Here is a 20,924-nt window from a genome sequence, read left to right as displayed (position 1 = left end):
GAGTGAGAATGTATGTAGCATAGGATAGCTGTATTCTTCCCAGACAAGGAGCTCAGATGTGGAGTAATTTGTGCCAGGAAAACAGTGGTATCTGCCTAGTTTCTGGATCATGTTCTTTTGCAAACAGCAACATGATGGGTGTTGAGGAGGCAAGCATTTTGTGCTTTCTCAGAATTTCCTGGTTTACAACACCCTCCCTAGTCAGGCCTCTTTTGCCCTTACTGTGTGATCAACAGACTTACCACTTAGGACTATTCCATCTAGGATGATTTGGACTTTTCACCCTCAGTTCTGGCCTCTGCCTGATCTGCCTTTTCTCTCTCCTTTCAAGAGAACAATTCCCCTTACTACAGTCTCAGCTGACTTCTTATCTCTACTCCCAAAGTGCCTTGTACTTGCTTCCATTTTAGCATTTACACCCTTAAACTGTACCACATTTGCCCTGCCTGGTAGACTCTAAACTCCTTGAAAGTGGACACAGGAGTATCTTTAGCAGTTGGCATTGTGCCTGGTAGGTACTCAATTTTTTGTTTACTCATTCTGCAAAGCTCTGGGATACTCTTCATGGCTTCCTTTGCAAATGCATTTTGAAGAGTTTAGTCCTATCAACTCACTCCTCCTCCTGTCTGTCCCTGCAGTCAGTTCCACATGACAGTAGCTGGACAGCTTCTCCCCATTCCTTCCCCTCCCTTGACACCTGCCTCCACTGGTGCTTTACTTGTCCAAACTAAGGCCTTCAGTCCCTGGGCACAGCTGACAGTGCCTGTTTGTTCCTGCTCTGCAGACCTACAAGGACTCTGATATCGACGTTTTTACCTTTGGAACACCCATCAACACCATCTCCCTTGCCACAATCCTCTTGCACCAGGCAATGGAAATGAAGACCTGGGTAAGTGCCCCCAAGCCCTTTGGGCCTAAAAATTGTGTTCCTCTCCATCACCTGCATTCAGATTTGAGCTGCTTTTCTCCGTATCATTGATCCACTGAAACACAAATGCTGAGCTCGTACCTGTGGTCCACTTCAACAGGGATAAAGAAGTAGAGAAGATAGAATTGCAGGCCTCAACTTGCTCACCATCTAGTCAGGATGAAATAACTAAGACATGTAATACAATGAGGCAGTGTATTGCCAAAACAGGTACTTTCGATTTCAAAAGTCATGGGTGTTTGAGAGACAAGGGAAACATTTGACTGACCATACTTGAGACGATGTTACAGAGCTGTGCTGTCCATTTAATTGGGGGTAAAAGATTAGAAGACTGTCTCCACATAACATATCGAGTATGTCCAAATATCACTTTTTAGTAATTCAAAACGGTAACGCTAGCTTTCTTATTAAATTTGACTAGTCAATAATAATTATAAAAAACATAGAGCTTAAAATTACATGCCAGGTACACACCTGTATGATTTTAATGTACTTTCTTAACTTCCCACAGCCCTTTAGATAAGATTTTTTTTTAGTTAGATATGATTGACACAGAGCACTGGATAAGTTTAAGCTGTACAACATAATGACTTGACATACACAGTTGATCCTTGAACAATTTAGGGTTTAGGAGCACCAATCCTCCACACAGGGGAAAATCCACATGTAACTTTACAGTTGTCCCACCATATCTGAAGTTCCATATCCACAGATTCAAGCAACAGTATATCATGCAGTACTATAGTATGTAATTAGTGGGAAAAAAATCTGTGTATAAGTGAACTTATGCTGTTCAAACCTGTGTTGTTCAAGAGTCAACTGTATTGCAAAGTGATGGATGTTTACTAAACTTATTGTGGAAATCATTTTGCAACATATGCACGTGTTAGGTATTTTTTTTAATTCCCATCTTACGGATACAGAAATGAATATAAAGAGGTTAAACTTTCCCCAAGCAGTACAAGACAGAAGCAAGCCTAAAGCCTAGCTGGCTGACTCTTGACCTTTTAACCTTTGTGCCAATAGTGTGATGAGGTAAGATTGATGGGTGCAGGGAGACCACTTTATGGAAAGAACCATTTCAGCTTGGCAAAAAACAAATCTTCCTGAGAGCATTTGTATTAAATGTTTAGAAACTTCCCTAAGTAGGCTCAGGGTATTCCCAACCTTCTACAGTGGAACTTCTTCCCTCCCCCTGCTGTCACAAGCTGGACCAAGCAGTGGCTGATAACAGCCGCCCAAGGGGGCTTCCAGATCACAGAGTTCCCATCTTGAAAACCCCGTAGTTCCAATTCATGCCATGACAGATAGAACAAAGTGATAAAAACAAAAAGGCCTAGTCAAGCTTAAATAAATCTCTTTCAGAACCACCAGAGAAACCACTTCATTTTATCAGAAACTGTGAAGAAGGCAGTCATAATTTTAATACTAGGAACTGAACCAAGCTAAGGAAATATTTAGAACTCTTGAAAATGCAAAAAGTTTGTCACTGAAACTAAAAATGCAATTTGTGGAATCCACTCTAGACTGGACACTGGCTAAGAGTAAACTACCAAAATTGGAAAGTATTGTGTACTTATGCAGAATGCCACAGAAATATGAAAATGTAATCAAGAGGAATGATATTTGGAATACGTGACTCTAACAGCCACATAATAGAACTCATAGAATAGAAGAACAAGGAAAGAATGGTTAGAGAAGTACTGAAGAGGTCATCACTGAGAATGACAATCAAAATAAATCTGGATATAGTGCCTGGTAGTAAAACTGTACAGTATAAAAGAAACAGTCTTAAAATCTGCCAGAGACTATGGACAGATTACCTGAAAATTAACAGCAATTAAACAATAGAAACCAAAAAATAGTGGAGCAATTATCTTCAAAGACTTAAGGCCAAATAGCAAACAGTTACACTATTTGTACACAAGCACTACACTTAAGTGATAGTTCACTTAGGACTGATAAATAAAGATTCCCAAGGGAAGTACACCCACCCAACCAGTGGAGAAACACTGATTTTAATTCTCTAAGAAGGCCACAAAAATCTCCTAGGTCATTGCTATATTCATTCAGTCAGAGAAAATGATTTATTTTTATCAAACAGCAGAATCAAAGGCAAATAATACAGCTGTATGTTTGCTTTTTTCCCCTTCTTACCTGTATATAACATGTTTCTGTCCCTTCTTAGTAGCCTGTGGTTAAAAAAAAAAAAAATGACATTTTTAGATAAACTCTATAAGGTCTACCACCTATGCTATGTTATGCTAAGTCACTTCATTCGTGTCCGACTCTGTGTGACCCCATAGACGGCAGCCACCAGGCTTCCCCGTCCCTGGGATTCTCCAGGCAAGAACACTGGAGTGGGTTGCCATTTCCTTCTCCAATGCATGAAAGTGAAAAGAGAAAGAAGTCGCTCAGTCGTGTCCGACTCTTAGCGACCCCAAGGACTGCAGCCTACCAGGCTCCTCAGTCCATGGGATTTTCCAGGCAAGAGTACTGGAGTGGGGTGCCATTGCCTTCTCCGACCCTCACTAAAGAAAGAGAGAAATACGCAAGAACCTGAAAGAAAATAAAAGCTAAAACTGCAAGAAAAAACGTAATGGTAAGGAAAGGCTATTCTGTAGGTAATTTATGCTGAAGTCTTCATTGTATGAATAGGACAAGAAATACACAACTTAAAGTCTTAATTTATTTAGTACCTCATAAATCTTAAAGTATCTTAATACTTACAATTACTAAAAACTTAAGATTAACATAAAGGAGAGGGAAGAAATTAGAGGAATATAGGAAACTATCAATTCCCCAGGCTGTAGGGAAGAGGAAAAGGTAAGAACAAAGAAAATGATGGCCAGAAGTATCAGATAGGACTTTCTCATCCCATGAATATGAAGAGAAATGGAAAAAATTACAATTCTAGAATGATGTTTTTATAGAACTCTATCAAAACAGACACAGATCAAGCTTTGAATAAATTACCACACTTGACCTATTGCAGTTAGCCCCAATATGTAAAATCCTGCTCTAAACAGATACTAAATATGCATCTTTCAAACACACCTGACCATACACCAAAAATTTAAAGACCAAATTCTAAATCACAAAGGAATTTGAAAGAATCAGTATCATAAAGAACCTATTATCTGATAGTAATGCATTTAGATTAATAAATACAAACAATGAAAGTACAGCCTAACATGCGTGGAAATTTCAAAATGCACATCTAAACAGGTCATTTAGGAGGTCAAAAGTAAATCATGATGGAAATTATACTTATTGCTGCTGAATGACTACAAAAATATATATGCAAACTTGTGGGATGCAGCTAAAGCTTTTACTATTAAAAACAAAAAGATTAAAAAGAGGCTAAAATTTCAACTTAAGAAACTTTAAAAAATACCATGTAAACCTAAAGAAAATGGAAAAGAAAAAAAGATGAGAGAAAAATCAAAGAAAGGTCAATAAGACCAAAACTGAGCTCTTCGAACACTACTGAAAACTCACCTCTTGGGACTTCCTTGGGGGTCCAGTGGTCAAGACTCCATGCTCCGAATGCCAAGGGCATGAGTTCAATACCTGGTCACATAACTAAGATTCCCACATGCTGCACCGTGTAGCCAAAAATGGGAAAAAACTCACCTCTGACAAAACTTATCCAAAAGATGACAGAAAGAGAAGGCCACGAAAACAGTACTAGAAATGAAAAAGACTGCAATTATGGATACACAGGTGTCTCAGTACCTGCAGGGACGGGTTCTAGGACTCGTGTGAATACCAAAATCCACAGATCCTCAAGTCTTTTATATAAAATGGTGTTGAGCCCTCTGTTTTCATGGATGCAGATCTCATGTATACAATGGTCAATGGAATCAATATTTTTAATATTTTTCTGAAAAGTTAAGCCAAGTTAAATCCTTTAAATATAAAATTTACCAAGCTATAGGCAAAATCATTCATCAAAGCTGAATAAACCAATCACCATTCTAGAAACCAAATCAGCAATCTTATCCCTAAGGTTACAAAGCCAAAGGATTGTAAAGGTGAGTTTGACCAAGTTTATAAGGGACAAATAATTCCTATGTCATACCAACTTTTTCATGGATTCAAATCCAATTTTCATGGCTAGATTAATTCTGATATCAGAATGAGCATGGACAGTCCTAGGAAACAAAATTACAAAGCAGTTTCCTCAATGAACATAAATGTAAAAATTCTAAATAATATATTGGCAAATTAACTCAGTAGTGCGGGTTAATACTACTGTAGTATATAGTACATATGCTATAGTATGGTATGTAGTATAATATGAGTTAATTGGAGAAGGAAATGGCAACCCACTGCAGTGTTCTTGCCTGGAGAATCCCAGGGACTGCGGAGCCTGATGGCTTCCGTCTATGGGGTCGCACAGAGTCGGACACGACTGAAGCGACTTAGCAGCAGCAGCAGTATGAGTTAATACTACTTCATTAAAGATAATAAAGCCTAACCTAGGAACTTTCATATTCTGTTGGTAAACTATAAACTGATAGCACCACTTTGGAGAAGCAATTTGAAAACAGCTAGAAGAATATGTTAGAAGAGTTAGCTAGAAGTATTCACAGGCTGTGACACAATTCCACTTCTAAATATGCAACCTTTTACACATGTATATACATAGACATACATAGACATATATAAGATATTACATCATTATTCTTTAAAGCAAAATTTAAAAACTGGAAACGGCCTAAATGTTCACCAACAGGAAAGCAAATAGTAGCATAGTCATATACTAGAACAGTTAAAATGAATAGAACAGCATTTAGCAACAAAAATAAACCTCCACAGCATACTGGCTAGTGAAAAGAATTCAGAAGGATATCTACATGATAAAATTTTTAAAGTATCCATTAACACGGATACATAAACATGTACATATAAAATACACATAAAAGTGATGAACACAATTTATTTTCAAGATGAAAGAAAAGGCATTTGCAAGGGATACATGGTGGTAGAATTGTATCTGTAAGGCTCCTTTTAATAAAATCTGAGGCAAATGTGTGTAGAGGAAGAAAAACTAATTTTCTCTCTACCCTTCTAGGTCTCAGCTTAGACATTCCTGTAATAAATGACAGATTAATGGGAGAAAAACAAACAGAAGTTTAATCAGTATTTCCTATACACATGAGAGAGACCAGGAAAAGACCAGGAAACTATGGCCCTAGCCACCACCTTAAATACTACAACCTAAGACAAAAGAAGTTTGGGGGTTAGGGGAGGCCAGATGTGGAAGTTGATAGATTTTCTAGAAATTTAGAATGTTTCTTTTTCCTGGTACAGAGAGGGAGACACCCTTACAAATGGAGATTTCTCTTATAAGTATAAATATCTCTTACAAAAAGAAAACATCTATTCAGTTTTCAGAGCTTCTCCTCTGTCTGCTGTTTCTTAAAAACAATCAGCTCAAGGCAATCCTGATGCCAGAGACACATTTTGGAGTGACAGATTCTGCTCCCATATATATGGCATAAGGTTAAAACTGGTAAAGCTGGACATCGCGTGCATGAGATTTGTTTGTCTGCTTGAAATATTTCACAGTAATTACATTCTTTTTTAAACAGTAGCACAAGATATTTCACAAGAGGAACTCTTCTCTCCATGACCTTCTTAACCATTAGATATTTTTTTAACCTTTCAAAAATGCCCTGTAAATAATCAGACTGCAATGTATATTAAGTGAGTAATGATTGGTCATTCAGCCTTCTTTCTCAGAGCACTGCATGTTTTAAAACAGAGAACTTGTTCCTTTCACTCACCATTAAGCACTATTAATCCACCTAATGCATCTCTAGACCAGGTATCCTGGTAGTCACTGGTGATTTTTGTTGCTCCGGGGAAAGGAGTCAGCTACTACCATCATTATGAAGAAAGTATTTCCCTTTTTCAAGTGCTTGAAGCAGAGGGAGAGTGTCTGTCTTCCTTGGGTAGAAATTAAACATGAGTTTTTTTTTGGCTGTACCGTGCAGGATCATAGTTCCACAAACCTGTGCCCCCTGCATTGGGAGCAGAGAGTCTTAACCACTGGATAGCTAGGGAAGTCTGAAAATCTAACATGAATTTTAATAGCTGTGTCAGCTTTCACAGTCCTCACCTAAGTGACTGAAAAATGTTAGCTAACTGTTTTCTTCTCTAGGAACAGGGGCTAGGATATTTCAAAACATCTCTTCCACTGAAAAAAATAAATTTGTGTGTATATACATTTTAATATATTATATATATATATATATATATATAAACATATACAAAGAGTATGTATATATATGTATACATCTCTAAAAGTATGAAAAGGCTGATAGGATAATTAAAGACCAACACCTCTGAAAAGTGGGATTGTAGTGAAGCAAGCTATGCCAAAGTCTATGTTTTCTTGAGAGTGTTTGCAACCCTGCCTAAAATGAACTTTTTGGCAGACTTCACTGAACATAATATTCAGAAATTAAAACCCAGGCTCCTGTAGTGACAATCTAATAAGAGATCACATTACTTTAGGGCCCCAAATGCTCTACCTTCAGAGTAAGGGTACACTTACCTGCATTCCTTTCCCCAGCAGAGACTGTAGGGATTGTCCCCACTGTGCTGAACAGATCAGGGAGAGTCAATATAAAGGACTCATCCTGGAAAATGGACCATATATATGTAACTAAATCACTGTGCTGTACACCCGAAACTAACACAATACTGGAAATCAACTCTACCTCAATTATAATAACCAACAGTAGACATTAAGATATTTGTACTATATAACAACTGATTGTATTAAGAAATTTAAATAACTCAAATGAGTTAAGAAAAAATTTTAAACACACACACACACAAATAATGAAGTTCAAATGAAACAAGGACTCATCAATAAAGATCACAAGCACAAACATCAGTAACAAATATTTAAGGTATTAAAATTATCAGAAATAACTCATAGAAAAGATTTGTTTGTTATGTTTAAAGACGAATAAGCTTTAAAATATCTGCAAGAATGTATGGTAAGCCATACAAAGAAACCTAGAAGATTGTCTTTAAAGACCAAGTAAAAGTTTTGGAAATTAAAATATCCAATAACTAATTTAAATTTCAATGGCTGGCTTAACTGCAGATTAGGCAGAGCTGAGGAGAAAATTGGTGAATTGGTCAAATTATCCAGAATATAAAACAAAAGTAGAATACTGAAAATTATGGAAGAGATATATAAAAGATAAGATGGGTATCTTAAAAGATCTAACATACATTTGATTAGAGTCTTGGAGGAGAAAGACACTGAGGTAATATTTGAAAAGATAGTGACTTGAGAATTTTGCAAAAGTAACAAAAGACATCAAGCTACGTCAAGAACTTTAGCAAAACTCAAGCAAGATATTTTTTTTAAAAACGCCACACTTATAAGAAAACTATAGAACACTAAAGACAAAAATAAGGATCATAAAGCAGCCAGATTTTGAGGTAAAGATTTCCTTCTAAGGAACAACAGAAAAAGTTTTGCTAACATCTCAGAAGCAACAATAGAAGCCAGAAAATAGTGAAAGTTGGTCCCTCAATAATGTCCAACTCTTTGTGACCCCGTGGACTGTAGCCCACCAGGCCCCTCTGTCCATGGAATTCTCCAGGTAAGAAAACTGGAGTGGGTAGCCATTGCCTTCTTTAGGGGACCTTCCTGATCCAGGGATCAAACCCAAGTCTCTCACATTGCAGGCATATTCTTTATCATCTACGCCACCAGGGAAGCCTCAAGAATACTGAAGTGGGAGCCGTTCTCTTCTCCAGGGGATCTTCCCAACCCAGGGATTGAACCTAGGTCTCTTGCATTGCAGGCAGGTTCTTTACTGTCTGAGCCACCTGGAAAGCCCAGAAAATAGTGAAATGCTATATTAAATATACTAAAAGAAAATAACTTCCAAAAAAGATCAAAAATATCTTTTAAGAATGAGGATGAAATAATGAATGAGAAAATATATCATCAGCAGACTTCCACTAAAGAAAAATTCTAAAGGATGTATAGCCACCCTCAGTATCCACTGGGAACTGGTTCCAGGACCCAATGCAAACACCAGATTCTGTGGATGCTCAAGTCCCATAATCAGTCCTCTGTATCTGTGGATTCAACCAATGATGGATCAGGCAATACTGCAGTATTATTGAGAAAAATCCACATGTAAGTGGACCCACATAGTTCAAACCCCTGTTGTTCAATGATCAACTAAAAGTACAAGGAAAGATACCCCAACGTTCACTGCAGCGCTCTTTACAATAGCCAAGACATGGCTATTGTCTTAATTGAATAGACATGTCCAATGAATGTCTGAATAGAAGAATGGATAAAGAAGATGTGGTACATATATACAATGGAATGTTACTCAGCCATTAAAAAGAGTAAAATAATGCCATTTGCAGCAACATGGATGGACCTGGAGATTATCACACTAAGTGAAGTCAGGCAGAGAAAGACAAATATCATGTGATATCACTGACATGCAGAATCTTTTAAAAATGATACAAATGAACTTATTTACAAAACAGAAACACAGACTTAACAAATCTGTGGTTACCAGGGGGAAAAAGGGTAGGTGATAGACTAGAAGTTTTGGATTGATGTGTACACAGAATTATATTTAAAATAGATAACCAACAAGGACCTATTATATAGCACAGGGAACTCTGCTCAATATTCTGTAGTAACCTAAATGGGAAAAGAATTTGAAAAAGAATAGATACTTGTGTATATATATAACTGAATCACTCTGCTATACACCTAAAACTAATGCAACATCGTTAATCAATTACACTTCAATATAAACTCTTTTTTAAAAGTATAAGAAAATACAGTTAAGATGGAAAACCCAAAATGCAAGAGATAATGAAGGCATAGAAAGTGTCAAGCATGTAAGTAAATCTTAAAGACTATTGACCATATTAAACTGTAATAACGACTTGTGTGATTTACAAAGATGATAGAATTTAAATATACAGTAGCAATAAGACATAAATCAGGAAGAAGGTAAACAGTTAATTTATTCTAAAGCCCTTGCATAATTTAGGAGGAGGGAAATATAAACTTTATACTACAGTAAGTTAAGATTGCTTACTGTCATTTATTGAGTAATCACTGAAAGAATAGAAATGAAATACATAACTTTCAAACTAGTAGAGGTGGAAATGAAATTATATGAAATCATCAGTAAGTTTACAAGAGGACAGGAATTGGAAGAAGCATAAAAGAGGCAGGACAAAATGAGACCAGACTACAGAAGACTGCGCTGCTTCAGAAATGAATACCTGACGGCCACATGTGGAAGAGACTGATTCATCATCACATTAAGGAAAAAAGACAAAAGTCACACAAAATATAACTTTTTTAAGACTAAAGAATATCATGAAAATTATCACAAAAGTCAAGGTGATTTAGGGGTGTCTGGGGTATCTGTGTTCAAATTCTGGGTGGTAGCAACATAGGTATTTACTTTATAATAAGCCATTAAATGGCACACTTTTAAAAACGGTATGTTGCATTTCCCAAAAAGAAAAGTGTAAAACAAAGTTAAAGTAGCATGAGCTCATTCCCCGAAGATCTAAACTGTCCCCTCAGCAGTGTTTACTTCCTTCCTTCTGCAGACCACCATCCACGGGCTTGTTCTCGCAGGCAGCTTCCTGATGTACTTTGTGGTGTCCCTTGCGTACAATGCCATCTGCGTCACCTGCAACAGCCCCACCAATCCCTACTGGGTGATGGAAGGCCAGCTCTCAGACCCCACGTTCTACCTTGTCTGCTTCCTCACACCGGCCGTGGCTCTTCTCCCAAGGTTTGAGCAGCGGGTGCTGTTTCCTTCCTAGAACTACCACTCTCCTCCATCAGCTGTTCTCATAGCCTAAGAATCAGGAGTTTGACCCCAGCTGGGATGCTTGAGGCTCTTGTTCCAAAGGGAGGGAGCTAGCACAGAAAGAACCATAAACTGCACGGACTCTGGTCCCAGGTCAGCCACAGAGCGGCAAAGTCACCGAATCTGGCATGGCCTCTGTTATGACACCTGTAGAATGAGAGTACTAATTTCTCCCCTCCTGCCATACAAATCTTGTTGTGTATAAAGAATCATTTTGAAAAGCTCTTGTAGTCCTTTATTCATCAGCCCAGGAGTCTCACTTTCAAATGCCTTCAGGGACAGGTAAGCAATGGCAGCAAGCCAGGTGGAGTACAGGCATTGGGGAAGGAACTTCTAAGCTTCAGCCTATCACTGCCACAAGGAAAAACCAAGATGAGCATTTCAGAGCTTTAGATTTTTCCCACAAATTTTGCAGGCAATATCCAGGTTTTAAATACTACTCAAATTTGTTAAAACACACACAGACGCATACACATACACACACCCTATATTAGCCAAATAAATCACTTCCTCAGAGTGACCATTTCTAACATTTCCAGTCTATAGCCTCTACAGTCAGCTTTTCAAAACAAAATAGCAACAACAATGCCTCACATGTCCTTGGGGTTTACTCTTGACAGATGCTTTTCTATCTAGTTCATTATTTTACTTTTTCAAAATCACCTAAGAAATTAGAGCTGTGGTTGTAGTCCCACTTGCTCATGGGACAGCTGAGGTCCCAAGAGGAACCAGAATGTGTCCACCAGCTCACCACCAATCTCAGGGGAAGTCTGTTCTCCCAACTCAGAGGCCAGTGTTCTATTCTCCAGCCCACACTCTATGTCAGAGTATTTGGTGAACTTAATGATGCTGTACTCAAAGGCAAGACCTAGCCCCTCTCCATCCTCAGGATCTTGTCACTCTGAATCTTTGAAATTCAGCTACTTTACCATTATAAGCCATAGTCAAGAGGCCATCACAATACTGTGGAGAACTTTTTCTAATCCAAAATTAGGCAGAAAGTCATTAGCACACTTTGGTTCCTTTAATGAGTTTGGCAACATGCTTAACCTAGTTTGGGCTCCCTTTCTTCTTCCTAAGACACCTCAGAACCTTGACATCTGATGCAGGGTTTAGAGGCTGAACATATCAAGATGACAAACACTCCTATAAACTCAACAGATGGTTTTGTTCTAAGTATACATGGTCTCCCTGCTTGGCCCTTCCTGGTCTTCACAGCCTTATCTCCCTAGTCCCTGCCTCAAACTTTGGGCTCCACATCACCGTTCTTCCTGGACCTTTCCTAAAGTCTGCATGCCCTCTTGTCTTCCTGCCTGTGTTCATGCTGACCCTTCTACTTAAAATGTCCTTCCTGTTACCAGACCTCCTCATCCTTTGACATCATTCCAGGTGTGACCAATTCCTGAACCCGTTTGTGACTTCACCTACCACCCTCAAGCTGAAACAGATCATGTGTTCCCGTTACCTGGTTGTATCTGTCACTACCTTTATCCCACGTACTGTCTGTTTTATCTGTTTGTCATGAACTCCTAGAAAGAAGTATCCTGCTTGTTATCATTATATAACCCACACTTAGCATAGTTCTTATCACAAAGGCTGCCCTCGGAGATAAATGAGAAAAAAAGATGTTAAAGAAACAGAAAGATGAATAAAATAGGGCTCTTTCTCTCAAGAAGTCTACCATCCAGTAGACAATTCAGACATATAATACAGGTAAGAGTGATTAGCACTAATCAAGGGCCCTGAGACTGAAGACTGGGAGGCAAGTAAGCACAAGCCTCGGAGGACATATTTCCCACCCCCGCTTGGGAGACAGATCCTGGGAAAGACCTTGAAGGTCCTGTCCTCATTGGAAAAGGATATCAGGTATCTGTGTTAAATGCTTTCATCCACACTTTTGGGGTTAAATATGGCTGTGATCACCTCTGACCAAGGACTGACCTCCTCTGTGAGGTGTCTTAATTGGGGTAGAGGAAGAGTTCATCATCTACAAAGAGTTCTGGTTCTTTGTCTTATTCTTGGTTAGAAGACACACTTGGAGCCAGAGGCTACCAGCTTGATAAGGGTGGTTGAAAAGCACAGACATTCTTGGAAAAGACAAATACTCACCATTATATCTTGTTAAACAGATGAGGGACAAGCTAGGGAAAGTTAGCAAATATTTTCTTGCCAGTTACCATAGCATGCAAGTTAAATCTCTGCTTATTCTAAGATCATCATAAACTTGAGTTCCTACTTAATTCTGTTTACTAAAAAAGGCAAAGAGATTTCCTTTGACAGAGAAAGGATTATTTTAATAGCTCTAAGGACTGTTAACTTATAACCTTGGAATGATTAATTTCTGTTACAGAAATCTACATGGCAGAATGTTTGCTGTAGAAAACTGTATTTGTTCACTTAAAGATGTAAGCTGTATTTATAATGATTGATTTCACTCACAAAGCCTGTGATAATTAGCCACTAACCATGACCTCACTAATCTTAGTCTAATTAATTCAACCAGTATAAAGGAACTGTATGATTCTCTTAAACTGAGAGCAAACTTTTATCTGTAAAATTACTAACACACAACTTTAAAACATAATGCAGCATAATTAGCTACACTAGGCCCCAACAGTCCTTGTACACTTCATTTGGCTTCAGTAACACAACACTCTTGGTTTTTCTCTTACCTCTTGTTTCCTCTACTGGTTCAAAGATGACATGGTATACGTCAAGCCTTTGTCCTGGGTTCTTTTGTCTTCTAACTTTAGTCCTTTCCATAAACATAGCAACCATTATTGTGAAGTTAAATGTCATTTTTCACAGATGAATCTCTAATATAAACTCCCAGCCCAGATCTTTCTCCAGAATCCCAGATACATCCTTCTAGCTACCTGAGCCTCACCAGCACTGGACATGGCACGTCTGAGGAAAGTGGCAGACATCTATAACTTAACTCATGATCTACCTTCTATCACCACCACCCTCCCGGAAGCATGGCTCTCTTCCCAAGTTCCTTGTATCCACTGTTAACCACTGAGGATCAAGGCAGGCCCATGAGACACCACCCACCACCACATGGCCCTCTCTTATCCATTGCCAAGACCTGGTAGTTTTATCTTGTTAAACAGAATCCATCTACTATTTCCATTTCTACAGCCCCCACCATAGATCGGTTATAATTCTTTCATTCCCAATTATTTCAATAGTCTCCTATTGGGTTTACTCTAATCCATTATCATTGTGTCAAAGTGTGATCATGTCACGTTTGTAACTTTAAGGGCTTGCCAAGGCCTTTACAATAATTACAAAACCCAAGACATTCCCCGAGGTCCTTGCCTGCTCTGGCCTTACCGACACCTGTGACCTCTTACCCAACTCCTGCCCTCAGTCTCCATATGGCAGCCTGCCCAGAATCTGGCTCTCACCTCTTCTCTGCCTGGCTCCCTCCTGTGCATCCCTCAGCCCTCAGCCTTATTGTTTCCTCCTCGAGGAAGGTCTCTAACATCAGATCATGTGTGTGACACACTCACTGTTTCCGTGGCTTCTAACTCTGGTTCCTGTGCTTTCTGACAGCTAGAATCCTGTCAGCCTGGTTCACAGCTTAATCCCTTGGGGCTTGGCCCATTGTAGGAACTTGACAGTTATTTGTTCTAAATGCACAGAGAAGGAAATTCATAGCTTGGGGAAATGTTTAAACTGTGGAAATTCTAGTTTCCAGGCAAAAGTTGAGTCTTTCCTGAAAAACATAGGCATGGCCACCTGTACTGCCTCCCTGAGTGAGATGAGAAAGAGTGGGGGAAAGTTTCTGATTCCGTAGGATCTACTGTGGTCTTCAGAAACCCCTGCTCGCATTGAGGTCATCTGGAATCTTTTAGACATAACAGAAGGATAAGAGCATCTCTGCTTATAAGGCTCTTAGAAGGTTAAAAAAAATTAAGGATTATTTTTGGGAAAGACCTTAGATGTCCTCTGGACCAGTTGGATTACTTTTTTTTTTTTAATTAAATTTTATTTTTAAACTTTACATAATTGTATTAGTTTTGCCAAATATCAAAATGAATCTGCCACAGGTATACATGTGTTCCCCATCCTGAACCCTCCTCCCTCCTCCCTCCCCATACCATCCCTCTGGGTCATCCCAGTGCACCAGCCCCAAGCATCCAGTATCGTGCATCGAACCTGGACTGGCATTGAAACATGTAAAATATCATGTACTTTTTATTTTTAATTGAACTTTAATTGCATTCAGTTCAGTTCAGTCTCTCAGCCATGAAGTGATGGGACCAGATGCCATGATCTTCATTTTCTGAATGTTGAGCTTTAAGCCAACTTTTTCACTCTCCTCTTTCACTTTCATCAAGAGGCTCTGTAGTTCTTCTTCACTTTCTGCCATAAGGGTGGTATCATCTGCATATCTGAGGTTATTGATATTTCTCCCAGAAACCTTGATTCCAGTTTGTGCTCCTTCCAGCCCAGCGTTTCTCATGATGTACTCTGCATATACGTTAATAAGCAGGGCAACAATATACAGCCTTGACATACTCCTTTTCCTATTTGGAACCAGTCTGTTGTTCCATGTCCAGTTCTAAGTGTTGCTTCCTGACCTGTATACAGGTTTCTCAAGAGGCAGGTCAGGTGGTCTGGTATTCCCATCTCTTTCAGAATTTTCCACAGTTTATTGTGATCCACACAGTCAAAGGCTTTGGCATAGTCAATAAAGCAGAAATAGATGTTTTTCTGGAACTCTCTTGCTTTTTTCATAATCCAGCAGATGTTGGCAATTTGATCTCTGCTTCCTCTGCCTTTTCTAAAACCAGCTTGAACATCTGGAAGTTCATGGTTCACATATTGCTGAAGCCTGACTTGGAGAATTTTGAGCATTACTTTACTAGCATGTGAGATGAGTGCAACTGTGCGGTAGTTTGAGCATTCTTTGCCTTTCTTTGGGATTGGAATGAAAACTGACCTTTTCCAGTCCTGTGGCCACTGCTGAGTTTTCCAAATTTGCTGGCATATTGAGTGCAGCACTTTCACAACATCATCTTTTATGATTTGCAATAGCTCAACTGGAATTCCATCACCTCCACTAGCTTTGTTCGTAGCAATGCTTCCTAAGGCCCACTTGACTTCACATTCCAGGATGTCTGGCTCTAGGTGAGTGATCACACCATCGTGATTATCTGGGTCATGAAGATCTTTTTTGTACAGTTCTTCTGTGTATTCTTGCCATCTCTTCTTAATATCTTCTGCTTCTGTTAGGTCCATACAATTTCTGTCCTTTATTGAGCCCATCATTTTTGCATGAAATATTCCCTTGGTATCTCTAATTTTCTTGAAGAGATCTCCAGTCTTTCCCATTATATTGTTTTCCTCTACTTCTTTGCACTGATCACTGAAGAAGGCTTTCTTATCTCTCCTTGCTATTCTATGCAACTCTGCATTCACATGAGTATATCTGTCCTTTTCTCCTTTGCTTTTTGCTTCTCTTTTCACAGCTATTTGTAAGGCCTCCTCAGACAGCCATTTTGCTTTTTTGCATTTGTTTTTTTGGGAATGGTCTTGATCCCTGTCTCCTGTACAATGTCACGAAGCTCCATCCATAGTTCATCAGGCACTCTGCCTAACAGATCTAATCCCTTGAATCTCTTTGTCACTTCTACTGTATAATCATAGGGATTTGATTTACGGTCATACCTGAATGGTCTAGTGGTTTTCCCTACTTTCTTCAATTTAAGTCTGAATTTGGCAGTAAGGAGTTCATGATCTGAGCCACATATAGAGACTTCTATTCCAGAGTCCACTACAGGCAGCTTGGTAGGAGAGAGGAACCATGAGTTAACCATCAGGGAGATCTGTCAACTTCTCAGGAGACCTTAGGAAACCCAGCTCATCATTTGGAGCCTCGATGGTATCATCATCTAGCAAATAGTGATAATATACTGATGCTCTGAAGTTGGCATAGCCCATGGATTCAACAAAAGAATATGTATTGGGAAACTACTTAAAAATTATTAAGTTCCACAAAGATTTGACACTCCAAAGCAAGTAAATTTGCCTAAATTAGAACAGCCCAGAAATAGAATGGCCACATGCACAGTAGGTGAGAGGAAAGCATCAGAATCCAGGGCACTGGGTCCTGACCACACCTCAACCACTCTATGGCTCTGGACAAATCATTCAGTCTCTTAGTGCCTCAGGTTCCATGTCTGTACATAGTAGGCAACAAAAGTAACAACTGTTTGGGATTTGGGGGAGAATAACATGAGTTATGTGTACAGTACATAACAAATGTTAGCTGTTACATTTTGTTGCTGAACTCCCCCAGTACCAGAAGTGCCTGGACATAGATTTGATCCATCAGTTAACAGAGTGGCAAAGGGGATCCTCCACTGGGTGGGGACTTGGATTCTAAGGGTCCTTTCAATGCTGAAATTCGAGAAGTCAGAAGTCACAAAATATCTTTATTCTGTTATTTCCCACCAGGTACATTTTCCTGACTCTACAAGGGACATACGGGAAGTCTCCAATCCTAAGAGCTCAGAAAATTGACAAACTCCCTGTGGACAAAAGAGAGCTGGAAATCCAGAGCTGGAGAAGCCACCAGAGGCCTGCCACCATCCCTGGAGAGGCCCAGCCCACCAACCGTCTGGGGTCACCTGCCTCAGATCAGAGCTTCAGAAGCAGCACCCCAAAGAACTTGAGCCCTGCCAAGCGGAGGTATGAGGAGGACTGGGTACTGCCTGGAGAGAGATGCAGCAGAGACCACACAAGGGATGACTCATACTCAGCGGACTCCTGGGCTAAATTCTCATCTGGGGAGCACCTGCTCTTGGAGCCTAGTAGGATGGTGGCATCCGGCGCCTACTCAAGTGGACAGACTAACTCGAACCGGCCCTTCAGCCGGGGTGGCCACCGCCGATCCCAGAGCTCACTGACCATATGAGGGGCCTACAAACATCTGTACACACTCAGAGGAGGCCACCTGATCAGTGGCTTAATTAACCGTGACTCTTCCTCCTCAAGGAGGAAAGAATGTGCCAGTCTTACTCTCTTCTCCCCACCCTTAGAGGACATACTGGCCCCAAGGGGGTTAACAAAAAAGAACTGGAAATCAGTCAACCTCTAGTTTTCTCCTGCTGCCAGGCAGCACATCTTGTAAATGGTTTTTTATAAGGAGGTAATATTTCTATTGCATTGAGCTTTTTCATTCTTTAGCCCGGAGAGATTCTCTGACCCTCTGGATAATGACAGCCTACAACCCAATGCAACTGGGTTGCATCAGATTTCAAGATGCCAAGAAGTGTCTTGACTAACTGACCTCTCAAGATCTGGAGGTTTCTGGCCTTCTCAAACCATCACCTCATCCCTTAGTGCCAAGAGTTCAAGTTTCAGAAGAATCTCATACACACAAGAGCCTCATCTCAAGAGTATTGCAGGAATGGTCATGTCAGGGTTAACACCTCTTCCATTCTCAGAGTTGGGTCTGCTCTAAGCCAAAGAAAAGGACATCTGAAGATTAAAACCGGATTTGAACTCAGAGCCACAGACACTTCCAAAGGTGTTAAGGCCACAGCTAGCATAAGAGCAGAAAGAAAACCAACATGTGAAAGTGAAGAGGTACACCGGTAACCCCATGCTTCAGCTAATAGGCCACATGTCCCACAGTCTGGGGAATCTACCAAGAGGACATAGGCAACACTCTTCTTTAAGATATTTATTTTATTTATTTTTAAATAAAAGTATAAATATCCCCAAGTTCTCCAAAGTCTGCCTTACACCATTTCCCTTTAAGGAAAAACCTATGTTAGTACCTATTGTTGCTAACCAAAAGAAATCCAAAAAGAATTTTCCTTTTACCAAAAGGTGAAAAGAGCATTCAGCATTCGTTTTGCAGCCATTGGTTAGAGGTAGTGGTTAGAGGTACAGGCTACCTCTACCCAAGCATTCAGTGGCGCTGCCAACCTCCTTCCCTGGGAACTGCACAGCACCTCAGAATCAAACCGCCATAGCTTTGAACTCTATCTGAGCATCTGTGCCTTATCTCAATGTATTTTGTACATCTGTTAGCAAGATGTATCCTAAGGTAACTGCTTCATTGTTTATACCATTTCAGCTTATGAAATTTTTCATAGAAACACTCTGCTTTCAGGCTGCAGGGAAAAACTGTACCCATCCGCATTCTGCTCTCAGAAAAGGCAAACTCCAAGATCAAACTTTTGCACAGCTGCACCCAGAATAGACAACCCAGATGACAGAGCAATTCTGAGCCCAAACAACAGCATCTGAAAGAGTAGAACCAATGTTAAACCCCATTCATCCAGAACATCACAGGCTTCAGCTGAATAAGGGAGAGCCAGAGGAAGTCTCACTTCACAGGAAAAAGAAGAATTACATAGATGACTTGTATGGAAAACAGTGTTGGAATAAAAGAATGGATGATAGGATTCTAATGCATTGTCAAGAGAAGGGAGCTCTACAATGGGCAAGCATAGCCCAGCCTTTTAAGGTGAATACCCGCCTTAAGGTGGTACGTAGATACTGAGCAAAAAGTATTGATACAAGGGTGGAAACAATTGTGGCAAGTCACAGCCACCCCACAGATTGACATCACTTGAATAACTTCTTAGGAAAAGCACCCAAAAAGAGCTCAACAATCAAGCCAACAGATGGCAGAGTGAGCTGGTCTCCTGGCCATCTTGATGGCAAACCTTAACTGGAAGGGCCATTTGGGGAATTATCCTGAGTCAATACACCAGATCTCTCTCACTGACTTTGCCACATAATGGTGCCAGCACTGGCCAGCTGGTGGGACTTCAGGGGAATCCTTCATGAGGACGGCTTGAGGAGGAGCAGGTGAATGTATCAGGCAAAGCAGTAATAATATAAATTGTCCCAAATGAGGGGATTGAGCCAAAGCTTGGATCTCAGGGTCCTTCCTTTTCCTTTATGATTCCTGTCTACTCCTGAAAGCCAGATGAGACAGGTGGGACATTTCAGAAAAGAACAGAGTAGTGGGAAGAGCACTGGCCTCAGGAAATGGAGATGGGAGCCTTTTCTCTGCCCGTATTCTCTAGGAGCCAGGAGCATTGCCTTAGCATGCCTCCCCTGCCCTGCCTCCTAGACTCAGCATAAGGATTAAGCAAAAATTACATGGGGTTGTTCAAACCCTTTGAAAGCTGTCACATCCTTGATAATAACACAGGGATTTTTATTTGAGAGCTAAGAGGAAGCAAAATCATGGAGAAAATTTGAGAAAATATCACCTGTACATAAATGCCAAAGCACACCTTGCATTCTCATCCTGCTCTCTTTCCTGTGTGATCAAGCATCCCAGTTTGCCTGGGCTTTTCCCAGTTTTAGCACTGAAAGCCCCACAGCCTGGGAAATTCCTCAGTCCTGGGCCAACCAGGCCAACTGGTCACCTACTCTTACCCTTTTTTGTGAAGCAAACCAACTGTGTCCATCCAAGTGCCATCTTAGGGAAAAAGGTTATAACAACTCTTTCTCTGTAACATAATGCTAATGATTGTAATTAATACATTTTTATACATTCATGACCTTTTACAGATTGACTGGGAATATATTATGCTTTATTAAAAGAAAAAAAATGGGAAACCATGTTTATCATTGCCTACAGTCTGAGTACTACTGCCCCTCCATCTTTCTTGACATCCACTCATTCATCCATCCATTTATTGATCCAATAAACTTCTGTTAAGCCCCTACTAGATGCCTGACAATGCGCTTGGGGTTGTAAGAAACCCATCTCTTTCTTAAAGAAGCCCATATCCTTGTTGGACATAGGGTATCAGGAAGATAATTGATCCAACAGAGACTGACACAAACCTAAACAGCTGTAAGAATTAGAAGCAGCATACACAATCTCTCCCCTCTCTCTCTGAATCTCCAACCTGTATAGTCTCCTCTTCCTGGAAGCCTGACACCAACCTCAAACTCATACTGATTAGGCGCCTCTTTTCACCCACTCATTCAACAAACACTAAGTGAGTTCCCCCTGTACACAGCAGGGTGGTGGGTAGCAAGCATACAGGCCCAGCCCCTGCCTTCAAGGGATTTAGTCTAGAAGGGGACCCAGACAATATTCA

At 40.1% G+C, this 20,924-nt stretch overlaps 1 protein-coding gene across 2 annotated transcripts in view; it reads left to right on the top strand.

Annotated features, from left to right (window-relative positions):
• Positions 1 to 20,531, top strand: part of ATP10B (ATPase phospholipid transporting 10B (putative)) — a 316,602-nt gene extending 296,071 nt beyond the window's left edge. For both annotated transcript variants that reach the window (XM_024995294.2, XM_015472347.3), the window contains 3 exons: positions 785 to 889; positions 10,568 to 10,755; positions 17,302 to 20,531. In XM_024995294.2, the coding sequence (XP_024851062.1) occupies positions 785 to 889; positions 10,568 to 10,755; positions 17,302 to 17,761 (753 nt within the window). In that variant the 3' untranslated portion in view covers positions 17,762 to 20,531. The remainder of the gene's footprint in view (positions 1 to 784; positions 890 to 10,567; positions 10,756 to 17,301) is intronic.
• The last annotated feature ends 393 nt before the right edge of the window (positions 20,532 to 20,924 follow it).

This window comes from Bos taurus, chromosome 7, assembly GCF_002263795.3.
Source record: "Bos taurus isolate L1 Dominette 01449 registration number 42190680 breed Hereford chromosome 7, ARS-UCD2.0, whole genome shotgun sequence".
In the NCBI taxonomy this organism is placed as follows: domain Eukaryota; kingdom Metazoa; phylum Chordata; class Mammalia; order Artiodactyla; family Bovidae; genus Bos; species Bos taurus.
Note: the sequence above shows the minus strand (reverse complement) of the source record. Positions and strands in the feature narration are given on the sequence as shown.